The sequence below is a fragment of the Kwoniella newhampshirensis genome, chromosome 5 (genome assembly GCF_039105145.1).
Source record: "Kwoniella newhampshirensis strain CBS 13917 chromosome 5, whole genome shotgun sequence".
Classification (NCBI taxonomy): domain Eukaryota; kingdom Fungi; phylum Basidiomycota; class Tremellomycetes; order Tremellales; family Cryptococcaceae; genus Kwoniella; species Kwoniella newhampshirensis.
The window spans coordinates 1,096,928-1,111,969 of NC_089959.1; the positions used below are offsets into that span (position 1 = coordinate 1,096,928).

General features: G+C 51.7%; 5 protein-coding genes across 5 annotated transcripts; 3 read left to right on the forward strand and 2 right to left on the reverse strand.

The window, feature by feature from the left end:
- Positions 1 to 158: 158 nt before the first annotated feature.
- Positions 159 to 1,316, forward strand: IAR55_002966 (uncharacterized protein; the record flags this gene model as incomplete). The annotated part of the gene is made up of 3 exons (XM_066946077.1): positions 159 to 770; positions 881 to 1,081; positions 1,152 to 1,316. 3 exons carry the CDS (start codon positions 159 to 161, stop codon positions 1,314 to 1,316), a joined length of 978 nt encoding a protein of 325 aa, XP_066803578.1.
- A 743-nt stretch (positions 1,317 to 2,059) lies between these two features.
- On the forward strand, positions 2,060 to 5,020 carry IAR55_002967 (sodium/hydrogen exchanger 3; the record flags this gene model as incomplete). Its single annotated transcript, XM_066946078.1, has 9 exons — positions 2,060 to 2,130; positions 2,253 to 2,424; positions 2,564 to 2,638; positions 2,705 to 2,781; positions 2,910 to 3,116; positions 3,222 to 3,454; positions 3,527 to 3,729; positions 3,785 to 4,737; positions 4,798 to 5,020. 9 exons carry the CDS (start codon positions 2,060 to 2,062, stop codon positions 5,018 to 5,020), a joined length of 2,214 nt encoding a protein of 737 aa, XP_066803579.1.
- Positions 5,021 to 5,550: 530 nt separating this feature from the next.
- IAR55_002968 (uncharacterized protein) lies at positions 5,551 to 9,330 on the reverse strand (the record flags this gene model as incomplete). The annotated part of the gene is made up of 6 exons (XM_066946079.1): positions 5,551 to 5,951; positions 6,051 to 6,165; positions 6,254 to 7,336; positions 7,392 to 8,228; positions 8,291 to 8,713; positions 8,833 to 9,330. The coding sequence occupies 6 exons, from the start codon at positions 9,328 to 9,330 to the stop codon at positions 5,551 to 5,553; spliced, it is 3,357 nt and encodes a 1,118-aa protein (XP_066803580.1).
- A 668-nt stretch (positions 9,331 to 9,998) lies between these two features.
- On the reverse strand, positions 9,999 to 10,618 carry IAR55_002969 (U6 snRNA-associated Sm-like protein LSm6; the record flags this gene model as incomplete). The annotated part of the gene is made up of 3 exons (XM_066946080.1): positions 9,999 to 10,030; positions 10,121 to 10,234; positions 10,498 to 10,618. The coding sequence occupies 3 exons, from the start codon at positions 10,616 to 10,618 to the stop codon at positions 9,999 to 10,001; spliced, it is 267 nt and encodes an 88-aa protein (XP_066803581.1).
- A 589-nt stretch (positions 10,619 to 11,207) lies between these two features.
- IAR55_002970 (uncharacterized protein) lies at positions 11,208 to 14,658 on the forward strand (the record flags this gene model as incomplete). Its single annotated transcript, XM_066946081.1, has 8 exons — positions 11,208 to 11,533; positions 11,599 to 12,485; positions 12,545 to 12,667; positions 12,727 to 12,992; positions 13,055 to 13,334; positions 13,392 to 13,540; positions 13,606 to 13,750; positions 13,802 to 14,658. 8 exons carry the CDS (start codon positions 11,208 to 11,210, stop codon positions 14,656 to 14,658), a joined length of 3,033 nt encoding a protein of 1,010 aa, XP_066803582.1.
- Between the last annotated feature and the right edge of the window lie 384 nt (positions 14,659 to 15,042).

Consider the following 15,042-nt stretch of genomic DNA (forward strand, 5'->3'; position numbering starts at 1 on the left):
TGTTTCTCCCCCTCCCTTCTCCACTCCAGACGACCACCCCCCCCTTCCCCCCCCCCGCATTCATCCCATCCGACAACAGATACGACCCATCATACTCAGCTTGAACTCTCAACTTGCACCGGTCAACTCCGATCACTACCCGTCACAGCACCACTGTCATGTCCGTCGCGACACCTCAAGCATCTACTTCTCATCAATCACCCACGCAGACGTCTCCCAACCCGTTTGACAATCTCGACCCGACACTTCATTCAGCTCCTACGCTCAACAGTCTGTCGGGTACCGGCCTTGGACCTGGCGAATCATCAAGCTCATCCGCTGTCGGCGCAAATCCTTTGAACGAGTTTGCTCAGCAAGTCCTCGGCCGGGAGGATGCTGAGAACCTGTTGGATTTCGGAAGGAGCAATCATTCCATCCTGGGTGAAGGAGAGAGCTTTGGTGAACTGTTAGCTGCAGACAGGAGGAATGAAAGAGGGAGTATGGAAAGGGATGACGAAAGAGAGGACAAGAATGGCTATGAACACGATCATCACCATGGTGACCTTTCAATCGGTGACGATCAAGGCTTGACAGGGCTGGAAGGAGAGGAAACGCTGGGCCTTCATTCAGGTCAAGGTTTGGAGAGCGCAATCACCGGAAACGAAAACGGAAGTATACTGGGGGCGCTGGGACAGAGAAAAAGAAAGAGGTTGGGGGAGGAACTTGCTCTGGACGGTGAAGGTCGACCGATCGAGCCTCAAGAATACGCGAGGATCAAGAAGGACAGTCATGTGCGTCGGTTGGTCTGGCCTTTCCTTCATTCCTGGCTGTCTCGTCCCTATCAGACTGATATGGCGTCTGTTTTCCAAGTGCGTTTAGCTGACTTGGCTTGATTGCGCAGAAAGAGGTTGAGAGAAGAAGAAGAGAAAACATCAACGACGGTATCAACGAGATCGCCCAGCTCATTCCTGGCGGTATGGAGAAGCAAGGCAAGGGGACGTTGCTCAAGCGAGCGGCTCAGCACATCTCTGAGCTGACGGAGAAACTCGCAAGAGCGGCAGACGAGCTAACAAAGCAAGCGGTAGAGACGCAAAACTGGAGGGTGAGCAGGGTCACATCCTTCCCTATGTGGATTTTAATGCTGATCTGCCCACGTCGTTTCCCCCGCGCAGACTGAACATGGACACGCGTTAGTACGATTATCGGAGGAGGAATCCCGATCATTACGGTTTGAGACTTCATGGCGAGAAGCTGAAGATAGAGCGGCGTCTTCTAACTTTGAGCTGGAGAGATTGAAGGCTGAGGTGGAGGAACTGAAAGCTCGCGTGGAGCAATAGCTACCCCAATGGAAGGTGGACTGTCAGCGGCGCATCAAGATGATTTACAAGTGTAAGCAGAGTCAGGAGATATCGAGCACAGGTCGAACAAGGGGAGAAGGAAATCTCATGAAGGATACGAATCCGTTGTCATTGTGTATTTCAAGTTCAGGCATGTATACCGTCGTGTGTTGACTTCTTCGGAGCTCTTTGACCTCGTTGCGGGCCATATACCTTCAAAGATAGGGAGCCTTGTCATGCATCATCACTTAAAAGAATGATACCTCACCCCGACATCAGCGTGAACTACTCCCTAAGCTGCCACGAGAACGAAAGGTCAAGATCTCAAAGGCGGAGGTCAGCGCCTCTTTACCGGAACGCTCTTCGCTGCTAACGTGTCTGTTGTCTTCGCATTCTCGCTCTCTCATCTCGGGATTTCCCTTCCATGTACCACGGCCTCACCTCAGAAGGCTTCCAATCATCTGACGCGAGACAAGCGCTGTAGATCAACGACATAGGACGTTATCATAGACGTGTCAGCAGTCCACCTTCCCGGGGATCGTATTCGTTGGTTCGCACAGCTTCCTGGCCTTTACCGATACAGTCACTCAATCATCTACTCTCACTTTATCGCGACGGAACATCAACGCATCGGTCTTGGATCTCGAGAATCAAAGTACAGTTGAGGCGGACATAATTATACGTCGAGATACCCAACAACTCCCGACCATCACGCAGCGCAGGAGCGAGTCTTTGAGATCACCATGTCGACTGTCGGAAGTCCGCCGTCAACAGGCGAAGTCATCAATCCTGCCGATGAAGAGTTCTACGCCTCGTATGTCTCACGTTCTCATTCTTCTCCCTTGATAGACTTCTGGCCTGTCCCGCTCCTGCTCTCGCTATTCCACCACTACCTCTCGTTGCTCAGAATTCGAACATAGCTGATCTTCCTACTAGATGGGGTTTATGTATCCTCTGTTTACTCCTCATAGGAGCTCTGATCACGTCGTATTACCTCCAGATCAAGCGGATCAGAGCAGTTCACGAGACGGTCGTCTCGATCTTTGCGGGGATGGTCGTGGGTCTGATAATCAGATTAAGTCCGGGACATATGATCAGAGAGATGCTGGTGAGCGCATGACCATACCACTTCATGGACAAATCATATCTCTTCAGAAGATCTGTGACACCGCCCACTGCTGCTAATGCTCAACATTTGAGCCTTGTGGTCTTGACATGTTCTTCAACTGACTTACGTGTCACCTTAGTCTTTCAAACATACTTTCTTCTTCAACGCTCTGCTACCACCTATTATCCTCAACTCAGGCTATGAGCTCAAACAGGTATTTCCACTTCCAAGCCGATGCGACGAGAATTTCATCAAGACTGACGATCACTCATCGGTGTAGGAAAACTTTTTCAGGAACTTTGCAGTCATCTTGACATTCGCATTCATGGGGACTTTCATCACAGCTGTCGGAATAGGGTTGGTTGACTTCCCTCTCATCGGAACTTAAACACCATCTTTCCACTTCTGGTCCACCACTCACACTTCTCGCCTCTGCGGTGCCAATCACGCATCACGAAACCACAAGCTGACAGACACCTCCACAGAGTCCTAGTATACATCTGGTCCTTCCTCGGTCTCGAAGGCCTCAAGTTTACTCTTCTCGAGTGCCTGATTTTTGGCTCGACTCTGTCTGCGACTGATCCCGTCACTATCCTCGCCATCTTCAATACGGCCAAAGTTGACCCAAAGTTGTACTCTATCATTTTCGGAGAGAGTATTTTGAACGACGCGGTCAGTATCGTCATGTACGAGTGAGTACCTTCCCTATCCCTATCTTTAGTCGAGAAATACGGATGTGAGAACCGGGAACCAAGGAGCTTGACTCGAGCTGATCTCCAATCGGTATCGTCCATCAGGACCCTCTCACAATTCCACGGCGAGGACATCTACCTTTCCTCCCTCTTCCACGGTGTTGGAATCTTCCTGTTCTCCTTCCTCGTTTCGATGGCTCTCGGAGTCGCATTTGGCCTCTGTTGTTCCCTAGGCCTCAAGCACTCTCATCTAGCGACCTACCCTCATATCGAGAGTTGTATCGTCGCTCTCGTAGCTTATACCAGTTACTTCTTCTCCAACGGTATCGCCATGAGCGGTGAGTCAAAGAAGCAGTATATCATTTGATCGGGTGATCGGGTTCGTCGTGCTTATAAAATCAACTATGCAGGTATCGTCTCCCTGTTGTTTTGCGGTATCACTCTCAAGCACTATGCCTTCCATACCATGTCTAAACGAACACAACGGACGACGAAATACATGTTTGCGGTACTTGCTCAGTTGTCGGAGAACTTCATCTTCATCTATCTTGGTCTAAACCTGTTTACTCAAGATGTACAAGTCTTTAAGCCTTTGTTCATTCTTGTGTCGGCCGTAAGTCAAATTCCTTGATAGAACGAGAGAATGTCACTAAAGTACAGCCCCGCAGATCGCAGTTATGGCGTCGAGATATGCTGCTGTCTTCCCACTTTCGGAGCTCATCAACTGGATCTACCACACTCGAGGTCAACGACACGAGGAATTGCCACATTCGTACCAGATGATGCTCTTCTGGGCTGGTCTGCGAGGAGCGGTTGGTGTAGCGCTTGCTGCCGGAATCACGGGCGACAATGCCGATGCCCTTCGAACCACCATCCTCGTTGTCGTCGTGCTCACTGTCATCGTCTTCGGAGGAACTACCGCACGAATGCTCGAAGTTCTCGGTATCCGAGTCGGGGTCGAAGACGAAGATGCGAGTTCGGACGATGAAGAAGGCTGGACAACACATCATGGCAACCTCGCTCTACAGATGGGTCCAGGCAGTCGACGATATGCTGGACAGAACGGTAGAGGAATGATGTACGGCGATGACCCTGATGGGATCGATCTCGACTCGCCTAACGGTTCGCCATACATCTCATCGATGAACTTGGGCGGACGATCAAGACAAGTTTCGCGAGCTTCAGCATTTGGAGGTGCATCAAGATCTGGATTCTCGACGAATTCCGATGATTCGGATGACGGCGAGCCATTACCACAAGCTGGACCTTCGGGAGGACAGTATTCTCCGGGAGAGTACGAAGCACAAGCTGGCGAGGCTTCTGCTGGTGAAGAAGGGGTGTTACCGAAACCGGGAATGATCTTCAGAGATGGACAATGGTTCACTGCTCTGGATGAGAGATATTTGTTACCGTTGTTCTCCAATAGCGTAACGGCGAGAAGGCATCACGCGAAGAAAGCCGCTGCGTCAAGAAAAGCGAGCGTGTATAACGGTGGAGAGAGTGGTGGAGGGACTCCAAGAGGTGGAAATTCGTTGGAGATGACAAGAGGTGGAGGCGATGATTATGGAGGTGGAGACGGGGAGAGTGAGAATGGGAAGAACAAGAGTCCACGAACGTTCAGGTGAGTCTGATCGACCCTTGCAAATTCGGCCTGCATGTTGAGCTGACAAACTCCGAACAGTGGTTCTGTAACCGATTTCTTTTTCGCCAAAGCGGACAATCAAAATTCCTCTTCGGGGGCCAATACACCTATACCAATAGACGAAAGAGGAAGTAGAACAGGACCTATCAGAAGAGGAAGCGCCGATAAGAACGCTGGAAGTGGATCCGGAGCAGGTGGTGGAGTGGGTGGCAATGGTGGTGGATCAGGAAGTGGGCCCGGTGGCGGAGGGGATGGCAGGTGACTAGCTAGGGGACAAGAGGAGGAAGAAGCGGGTCTGTTGTGGATCAGTCCGAACTCAGGCTCGTCGGGCTCGGGCTCGGGTTCCGGTTCAGGAAGTTCAGGTCGGAAAGCAAGTGCAGGTGTAATCAGTGCGTTGAGTAGAGTGAAGAGGGATTAAAGGACGGAACAATACAATGTCTAGTTGTTTCTTTGTGCATAGAACTCGGGCATTCATCTCATGAAAAATTGGAATTGATACAAACAGAGATTGTTGGACGGGACGATGAATTGGCCAGTTCCCTTGATGAGGAACAATGAGGGCTAAACGCGTTTTGTGCTTGAACTCAAGTAAGCAGGAGTCAGCGAGAGAAGCTGCTGTCGCTCGACGAGGATTGTGTTATCTCATCAATGTACACATTACTCAAATGAGGCTACAACATTGAGCGAATGGAAAATGACAAATGGAAAAGCGAATTGATTATGCTACCTCGCCTTTGTGGTACTTCGCCACTAAACCGCCCATCCCCCTAGTCGCACTTCGTCATCTCCCGTTCACGCCAATACCGCTGTTGACGAAGCCGGTGTCAACCCATTCGTCGCCATCCTCGACAACGCCCCGTCGGCCAAAGGCAACGTCGCTGTAGTCGTTGCAGACGGCGAGGTTTTCATGATCTCCCCATTCGCTCCATTCTTTTCCTCAATATCACCATTGACCACCACCACTCCATCCACTTGGCCTTCACCACTGACACCTACATCCACTTCTTCTGGTCCTTCTTCCTCTCTCTTCCTCTTCATTTCTTTCTCTTTCCTCCAAGCTATCTTGGCTTCACTGACCAATCTCAGCTTGGCGGCTCGTTGAGAATTCATAGGTTTAACTCGGGAAGAACGAGCTTGATCCAATCGAATGAGATCGGAGGAGAACCCAGGAATGGTACGACCGAAAATGGTTTCTAACAAAAACAGGCAGGCAGGCTGATCAGTACGTGCCCGCAAAAGGAGTCATCCGATTGCTTTACGACAGGTCGATGACGCAAGCCAGGACAACTCACCATATGCTAACTGGACGTCCTTCCTATCGATAGTATTACTTTTCCGATGAGCTGCCAACGAACAGCTGATTTGTGAGACAAGATCGCAGTGCTCGTCTGCCAGCTGAAGCATGAGCTGATCATTCGTGAAGGACACGCGTCAGTCTTCGTTCTCTGTATCGCCCCCAGCCATACACTATATAGCACTTCTCTGCCAAACTCACAGTCTCCACGTCTCTGTCCACCACCAAAGCCTTATCAATCCCTTCTGCTAATTCTTGCACTTTCCTCTTCTTTTGTCCTGGCATACCACTGCCTTCCTCTTTATCGTCTCCCAATAAATCGCCCTCGGCCTCGTCCATGATGACCCTTAAACCCTCGGGCATCCTCTCTAACACGACCTCGCCCATCACACGGTTCATGATACCCATCGTTCCCCTTCCAGCGTGTTTGGACGGCGGTTGGAATGAGTTAAGCTTTTCGCGTAAAGCAGCGTCTGATTCAGGTGTGGGGTCCCATCGCGCTCTGGCAAGCAGGGAAGCGGATTTGTCCAGTTGCGGCACGACGACATCGGAAGGTTGTCGAACCTGATCCATACGGACTGGTGGACGCGCCATGTCATGTTGCGAGAATTGAGCGATCAACATACTAGGTGTGATATTCGCAGCATGTATCTGATTCGGCACGACAGGATGCTGTCCTGGAGGCGGTTGTCCTCCTTGGGGCGGGAATGGTACCCCATTTATTCCCGCAGCGTTGGCAACGGCAGCACCCGCGGCGGCGGCTAGTTGTTGCTGTCGAGCAGCAGCGACGTTCTGAACTGCTTGGTTGACAGGAATACCCGAGTTGATCATCCGCTGGATCGCCTGAGCTTGCTGCAGATTCTGACCTTGCAATTGTGGCACCTGAGATTGAGCTTGCAGTTGTTGAGGCATTGGCGGTCGCATTTGAGGTGACGCCTCAGCACCCTGACTACTTTGGCTCAGATTCCGTTGTTTATTGGGTGGTATGTGTAGGTTGGGTACGTTGTTCGTGGCCGGGAAACTGGATGTTCCAACGCCAGTCGACGATCCGGCCCGCCCTTGTTGCTGCATGTTCGGCGTGCCAGGTTGTTGCATTCCCAGATGAGGACTGGAAACGCCCGGAGGAGCGCCGGGCCCTATATTAGTTCGACCTTGCGCTTGCACCTGAGATTGCAGCTGAGCCTGCGCAGCTTGGGCCTGAGCTTGAGCTTGAGCAGCCATCTGTTGCGCTGCCACATGTGTGATCCCGTTCGCTTGGTTCCAAAGCGGCCTGTATTGAGGAGTCTGCGAAGACAGGTATCAGTCATGGCGAAGGCAGCGGTACGAAGCCGATACTCACGGATCGGAATGCCGTTTCTCTCTGTTCCTCCGACATGTTGGCAAGTCGCAATAACACGTTTCTCAGATTTGCTGCCTTTTCGGGACCCATCCTGCTGGTGGCATTCTGTAGATTCATTTGCATCTGTTGCAGTGTCACCTGCGGTGCTTGTGGTGCTCTAGGTGAACCAAAATTCTGTTGTTGCTGCTGCTGTTGTTGCTGAGCTTGCTGAGCTTGTGCCTGTGCCTGTACTTGCACCTGCTGTTGGAGGTCCTGTAGATGTTGACCGGCCATCGGGCTACCCGCCTGTTGGAGCATTTGTGACTGACTTTGAGCTCGGGCGAGAAGTTGAGCTTGAGTCAGGTTGACGTTCGGCACGTTCGAGACCTGAGCGTGTTGTGGAAGTCGTCCTTGAGCTTGCGCCTGCGCTTGAGCTGCCTGTAAGGCCTGAGCCTGCGCTTGAGCTTGTGCTGCAGCGAGTCGCTGAAGCTGAAGCTGATGCAGTTGCTGCTGATTGAGCTGTGGATTTTGCATCTGCTGTGCTTGTGGGATGCCGAGATGCGGGGAGTTTGCCACGATGGGAACTTGCGGGAATTGCTGTTGCAGTTGCTGCTGCAATGCGGAATGTTGCCCTTGGAGGAAGCCTTGTTGCTGCTGCTGCTGCAGGGCGTTCAATTGCTGCTGGGCTGCAAGAGGGAGCTGCATCCCGTTCATGTTGGGGGCCTGCTGTTGCTGTTGAGCACCATGAGGGAGGGCAACAGGATTTGACAACCCATTCTCGACCAGTGTTCGGGCTTGGTGAGCTTGGAATGCCTGCAACTGATTCCGACCTTCCGGGCTGTTGATGAATTGATCAAACTGAAAACAGTTTCCTTACGATCAGCAGTGAATCTAGCCTCCCTTCCTAGTATAAGACCTACCAGTTTCTCCTGATCGGGTCCAAGTTTGCCTAGTCGCTTCAGCTCCCACAACTTGGGAAAATTGTCCACAAGCGTCTTGATGCCATTCGTAGACATCGTGGGAGCTCTATGATTGCTGTTACTCGGCGACTGTCTCACCGTCTGCGGAGATGACAGAACGTGCGTCTGCGGTGAAGCAGCAGCGATTGACCCGGGCGTAGGATGTTGAAGGGGAGGAATCATTGACTGAGGTTGCTGTTGCTGTTGCTGTTGTTGAAGCTGAAGCTGAATTTGTTGTTGCTGTTGTTGAAGTGGAGTTTGACCCTGCTGCTGCTGCTGCTGCTGCTGATGCTGGACAGCTTGTTGTTGCAGTCGTTGCGTCTTCTCTAGCATGGACGCAAGATGCTGTTGTTGCTGTTGTTGTTGTTGGAGTCGCATCTGGTCCTGGTACACCTTTTGTTCAATGTCAGCCCGATGCATCAAGAGTAGATGAGCCCGGAACAAGAGAAGCGGATCTGACTTGAAACCACAGAAGTAGTGATGAGCGGTACTGGCAAACTCACCTGATTTTGTGGGTTCATTTGCTGCTGTTGCTGTCCCTGTTGGCCATTCTGCCCCATCCCAACTTGACCTTGCTGCTGCTGCTGCTGTTGTTGTTGTTGCGGTGGCATTCCCATCATCGGACTCGCTGTCGCTTGTCTGACTTGTCCTTGTCCTCCTTGTATCCCGTTGAGAGCACTACCACCATTGTGAGCCTGAGGACCTGGACCGCCTTGCATCTGCTGTCCCTGTCCACCCTGTTGAGGTTGCTGTTGCTGTTGTTGATTCCTTTGTTGTTGAGCTTTCTGCGAGTTCCGCATAAAGCTCATCATCTTCAACCTGAACAGTTCACTCCGTCTGTCCTCCGGTAATTGTCTCTCGGCCTCCGTGAGCAGTTGAGGGAATTTGAGTTGGAGCTGCGAGAGATTTGCCGGGGAGAGGGATGCGAGCGATACCGAGACGCTGGTGGCGGGAGCGTTGTTGGCTTGAGCCGCCCCTGTGGAGGAGGATGGAGTGGACATTTTGGACGGACAGGTGGATCCGATGTATTTTCAGTCCTGGTCTAGACGGACCAAGTCTGATCGGGGTCGCAACGGAAAGGAAGGGGAAGAGATGGTCTGTTATCTCATTGAGTTGTAGTCCAAGTTGTTGGAGAGGATAGATGGTAATTGACCTTTGTCGATCACACAATCAATGCTGTTTGCAATGTGAAGAGGACGAGGAAACAACAACCTTAAGTGAGACAAGTCAAAAGACATGGATTTCATCGAGGGTCGTCTCGAGTGGCGCCCTTCCTCCACTCTTCCTTTCGGCAAGGGGTGTCTTTGGTTGACTTTTCTTGACTCGGCTCAAGAAGCGATCGATAACGCAGTCATCGACGACTTTCACGTTCATGGAAATGTTTTCGATTATATGCTATATACGCACAGTTACCGGGACTTGTGGTGGTAAGGGGAAGCTCGGTCCAGCTTTTTCTGGGTCGTCGCTTCTTGCCTAGGGATTTGCTCGGAGCGTTGGACATCGCTCCAACGACTTCCAGCTCTCAGCATGATGTTGTTTAGAACGTGCTGGAGCGAATACAATGCAACAATAACGTTCATGCGTGTCGTTATGGGTATCCCGGACTGCTAAACCAAACTCTTCAACTCCATCGACTCCTAACCCTCGAACCCCTTCGTCCTCCGAAGGCTCACAAATCTTCTAAAGCCGATATGTAGAGCACTGACGGATGAAGAGCACATTAGCAGTGATCCAGAGCCGCAGTGATTCCCCAGAAGATAGGCCAGTACATAGATCAAGAGAATGACTCACCATTGTTACCTCTCAGGAAACAATCTCCATATTCTGCTGTTTTTCTCCCTCCAGCCCATTCCTCAGTCTCTTCGAGCGCGACGTTCATGTACCCATCGAGACACGTGAGAAGACCTGTGACAACCGAAGAGAAATCGATCAGTATCCGTACAATGTGTAGAGGTTGATCCCGCGAGGGCCGCGAGCTGCCAAGGTGGATCGGAAACGGAGAATACAGTCGATCACATGGCGCAAATGCAGAGAAAGCTTCGAGCCATCACGACAATGCCCGGTAGTCCGGCGGATTCTCTCCTCCATGCTTCGTATGGCGATGCACCAGCTCCCCGTGTCCACCCCACTATCCCTTTCCGAGAATGAAGCGCAGAACCCTCGCTCACCATGATAGTCGACACCGCTGCCTATTCTGACCTTGACTCTTTTCCCCACGATGTTCTTCAAGAACTCGGACGGTGATCCAGAAGCTGCGCCCGAGTCGGGTTGCGGTGACGGTGAGCTCATTCCGTTGTTCTCGTTTGCGATGCCTTCACAACGGTACAAGACAAGAGATGGTGAAATGACATTAGCACCTATGACAGATTAACCAGATGGGAGATGGGAGGAGAGTACAGGTGACACGATTAGGCGCGCACGCACCAGCGGCTAAATTGCCTTCTTGACGCCGGGTTTTCGGAAACAGCGATAATACAGGGATGGTTTCAATGTGAGAAGAGAGAGAGAGTGAGTGACAGTGACAGTTGCGGTAGATTTGGATTGGATTGCCCCACATGGGAATACACTACCAAGTCCTTCCTTGGTCTATCTTTATACATGTCTACCCATCACTCACTCTTGACTCTTTGACATCTTACTTCGTCAACCCCGCATCAAAACTTGGCCAGCTTCACTCATCTTCAAGCTGTTCATTCACTAAAAATCGCTCAACTGCAAGGCTCCTTGGCAGCCACGGGCTTATCAATCGCTCATATCCGTCTATCCAGACAAACAACACCCTTATCTCTCACTTCGCCCTTCTCCTCTTCACCTCTGTCTGCGTCTTCGCTTGGTCGACACCGACCCGTGCTCGGACGCTCGCGCGTACCATACAAAGATGAAATTCCCACCCGAACGGCGTGCATCCGATGCATCCTACGCACCGTACTCTGTCACTTCACCCAGACCGTTCCAGGCTCCCCCACTCCCCCGACAGAAGTCCTCCTCGTCCAAGGGAAATAATCCGCTTCCTACGCCGCCTCTCGCCACTGCCGATGGCAACCAACCGCAATACAAGGTCGCTCGTGCGATCTCATCATGTACGAGATGTAGATCGAGGAAACAAAAGTGTGACGGGAAATTACCAGCTTGTAGTGCTTGCGAGAGGGCAAATGTGGAATGTATCGGTTTCGATGCGATAAGCAAGACCAACATATCTAGAAAGTGAGTTGAGACTGTCTGGTTCTCAACCAGATCATGTGAACTTTTGCTGATCCTTTTCCACACAGCTATCTGCACTCGCTTGAACAGGAAGTCACTTCCTTGCGGGCACAAGTAGCCGCCCTCACATCCTCGGATCCCATCGGCCTCGCCAAACAACGGATTGCGGCAAACGCTTCTGACGCAGTCTCCTCTTTCCGCTCCGACTTCCCTATCGATCCAGCTCTTCTCGGTGATGAGACACCTCTGCGTTCACCTTATGATTCACCTGGTCCTCCAATCTCAGTAATAGCAGGGGGACACCAATCTGCACATCATCACCAGCGACGCCATTCAGATTATCCCTTCGCGACCGGAGGTTCTATCGGACTTGATTCACCTCATTCGCCTACAGTCGGGAGCAGTCTCTCCCGACCTCTGGGACAGACTGCTAGTCTACATGCGACGTCGTTAACCCGCATGGTACACGATGCTGCTTTGAGGACGGGTCACGCAGCCAACTCGGGCTCGGCGTTAAATCCAGCTGGATCCAATGCATCTGGTAGCGATAGAGGATCTACTCACGGTCTGGACTCCCCGGTCGGCCAGATGATGGATACTGGAGGAGAAGGCAATCACACATCTCCCGACAACATCCTCACACCACGTTCAGCGAACGCGATCCCTATTCCCGCTAATTCTGCTCCTACTCGTCGCTCAACACTGAACGCTTCGCCTTTAGCCACGTCAACCTCCCCCTCGGTCTCCAGCGGCGGGAAGAGCAAAAGAAGAACTTTTGCCATTCCTCCTTTGCCACCTCAGCCCGCTGTGGAGCGACTCGTAGCGGCGTTTGTCGATTTCGTCGGAGTGACAGGACCTATCATTCATATCCCGTCGTTGGGTAAACAACTCATGAAAATGAGAGAAGGAACGGACGTGGAGGAAGCCGATGTGTTCGTTGTGATGATGGTTCTTGGTGAGTCGATGGATGAAACCCGTTCACTATTCCGTACCTGTGGCTAACCGATTGTGTAGCTTTGAGCACGATGGCTTCCTCACGTTTCGTAGACCCCCCAAATGAACTACGCGCATGCTCGGAAGCCTTCCACGCTGAAGCGATGAAACACTTGGACGCTGTATTCGAGGAACAGAGCTATGGTGCGTTTTGCACTCGTACCCTGTCGTGTCTCCGTCACCGGCGCTGATGAATTTCATAGTCGGTCTGCAAGCGATTCTGCTCCTTGTATGGTATTCCCTCCTCAACCCAGATAAAGGCTCCATCTGGTTCCTTGTCGGTCTGGCCACCCGTACATGTGTTGATCTAGGATATCACAACGAGCACAATGTTCAGGTGGACCAGCTCGACGCGCTGGAACTGGACATGAGAAGGAGATTATTCTGGTGCACATACAAAATGGACCGGTTACTATCGCAGTCGCTTGGCAGACCGCCGAGCATCCCAGACGGGTTCATCAATGTTCCGGTGAGCGCAACAGGCTGTCCTCCCAACGATCTTCAGAGTGAATTACTGACTCTATTCCACAGCTTCCTTCTCCTCTTCACGATGTTGATATCCACCCTGGGCACTACGGACCATTGTCGGGCGAGACTTGTTCATACAAAGCCGTCTTCCTTCACACCATCAAACTTCGCCAACTCCAGTCCGAAATCTTGTTCAACACTTACGGGGTTCATGGCAGTACTGGACGGACACCGAGCGACGAATGGGCAGAAGATTGTTTCAGGCGCTTGAAAGAATGGTTGACGACTTCACCAGAGCCAAGGGGGACGGTGTCATCAGAAGGGTATTCAATCTCCTTCCACAGTGAGTGCAGGCTGCGGCCTTGATTGAGCGAATGGTAAAACTAACAATCGAGAACAGATTCGTGTTTACTGTTATTCAGACCTTCACCTGGATGTCCCAGGCCAGGTAGGAGGGCCCTCTCGACGGTATTGTCTAGTTCCGGGTATATCATCAGGATATACAGGAGGATGCAGTTGAACGACAGAATCAGCTGGCTGTGGATGACGGTAAGTACGATGATACGAGAGCCATTGGGGGTCGCCCAGCATAGTGCTGACAGTGTCGTGCGCAGAGCCACTTCTCTTTCATGGCTGGTCTATCTTTCCTTTATGCCTACTTCAACCTGTACAGCATGGGAGGAGGAAGAGATGTACCCTCTATCGATGATGCGATGATGGACATCGATTCATGTTTGGCTGTGCTGGAGTACCTTGCTCGTAAGTGATAACAAGTCGTACAATTGAGCCGCTAGCTGATTATCGGTCAAGCTCGAGTACCTTCTGCATCCGCGTGCCATGAAACTATGCGAAATCTCTCGCACGCTATATTCGACCAGCTGTCTAAACTCGACCCTCCCGAAACGACAAATTCCGCTTCTGCCTCTCCAGGTCGAATGCTTCGCGGAGTCCCGGTATCTTCCTCCAGAGAGGAGCCTTTACCTAACGAAGCGTTCCCCGCTCCTCTGCCCGCAGTTACGCTCCCATACGAGCTGTCACTTTTGGACAATCTGTTCCGGAATCCTATGGCATCGCACAACAAGGCATCGGAATACACCAGCAACAAAGGCCCGAAAGCCAAGAAGGAGCCGACCAATGGGGAGAATGGAGTGGGCAGCTTTGAGCCCGCGCCGCAAGGTTTCCCTCCAGGTGTTTTCCATACTCCTTCGAGTACGTCAACCGGTCACAGCCACGGACATGGGTTCGGGGGTGGTCACGGTTCGTCGAGCTTTGGTTTCACAGATCCAAACACCTTGATGGGCACTTTTGGCATTGCGACTCAGATGGGGATGGCAGCGAGCACCAGTCCTGGTGCGACTGGCGGAGGCAATCCACCTGTCTTCAATGGGGACAGTTCCCATTCCATGTTTAATGCCACAACCACGTCGACAACAAATGGAGACTCCCACGGAGGACCTGGTGGGGGTACGGGTATGGGCGGTGGAGTCCATTCGATGTTGAACGATCTCGGGGCGAGCACTGCTATGCCAGGTAGTGCAGCGAATGGCGAAGGGGAGGGCAACGGAAACGGGTTCGACATTTTCAGTTTCCTCATGGACGAAGAGGGAGGATTGGGAGGCAGCAACTACGCGTTGGATGTACCAGCGGACTTCAGCCTGTGGAGTTAGTGGGGGTGTCATGTCTAGAGATATCTTGTCTCAAGCAGATCGATGATCTATCGTTTTCATGTGTTATTTCTGTCAGGAGTAGATGGGTTTTAGTGACGTTGTTGATGTTGGTATGGACGTTTTGGGTCTCTGTGGTTTATGTACACGACGTGTGAGAATGTGTATGCAGCGATTATCGTTTTGGCGCAAAGACGTATGCTTGCCCTAGGGTTATCAGCCGAGACACAAGAGAGATCAGGAGATCTGAACAGGATTTGTGGTATAGCAGTGAATACGAAAGTGAAGCTAATGGACAAACCTATTTTGATTGCCGTAAAGCCTTCCAAGACCGTGACATTGAAAAGTTACCGGGTTTGGGGGTTCAGCGGTATTGGTAGTGGTAGT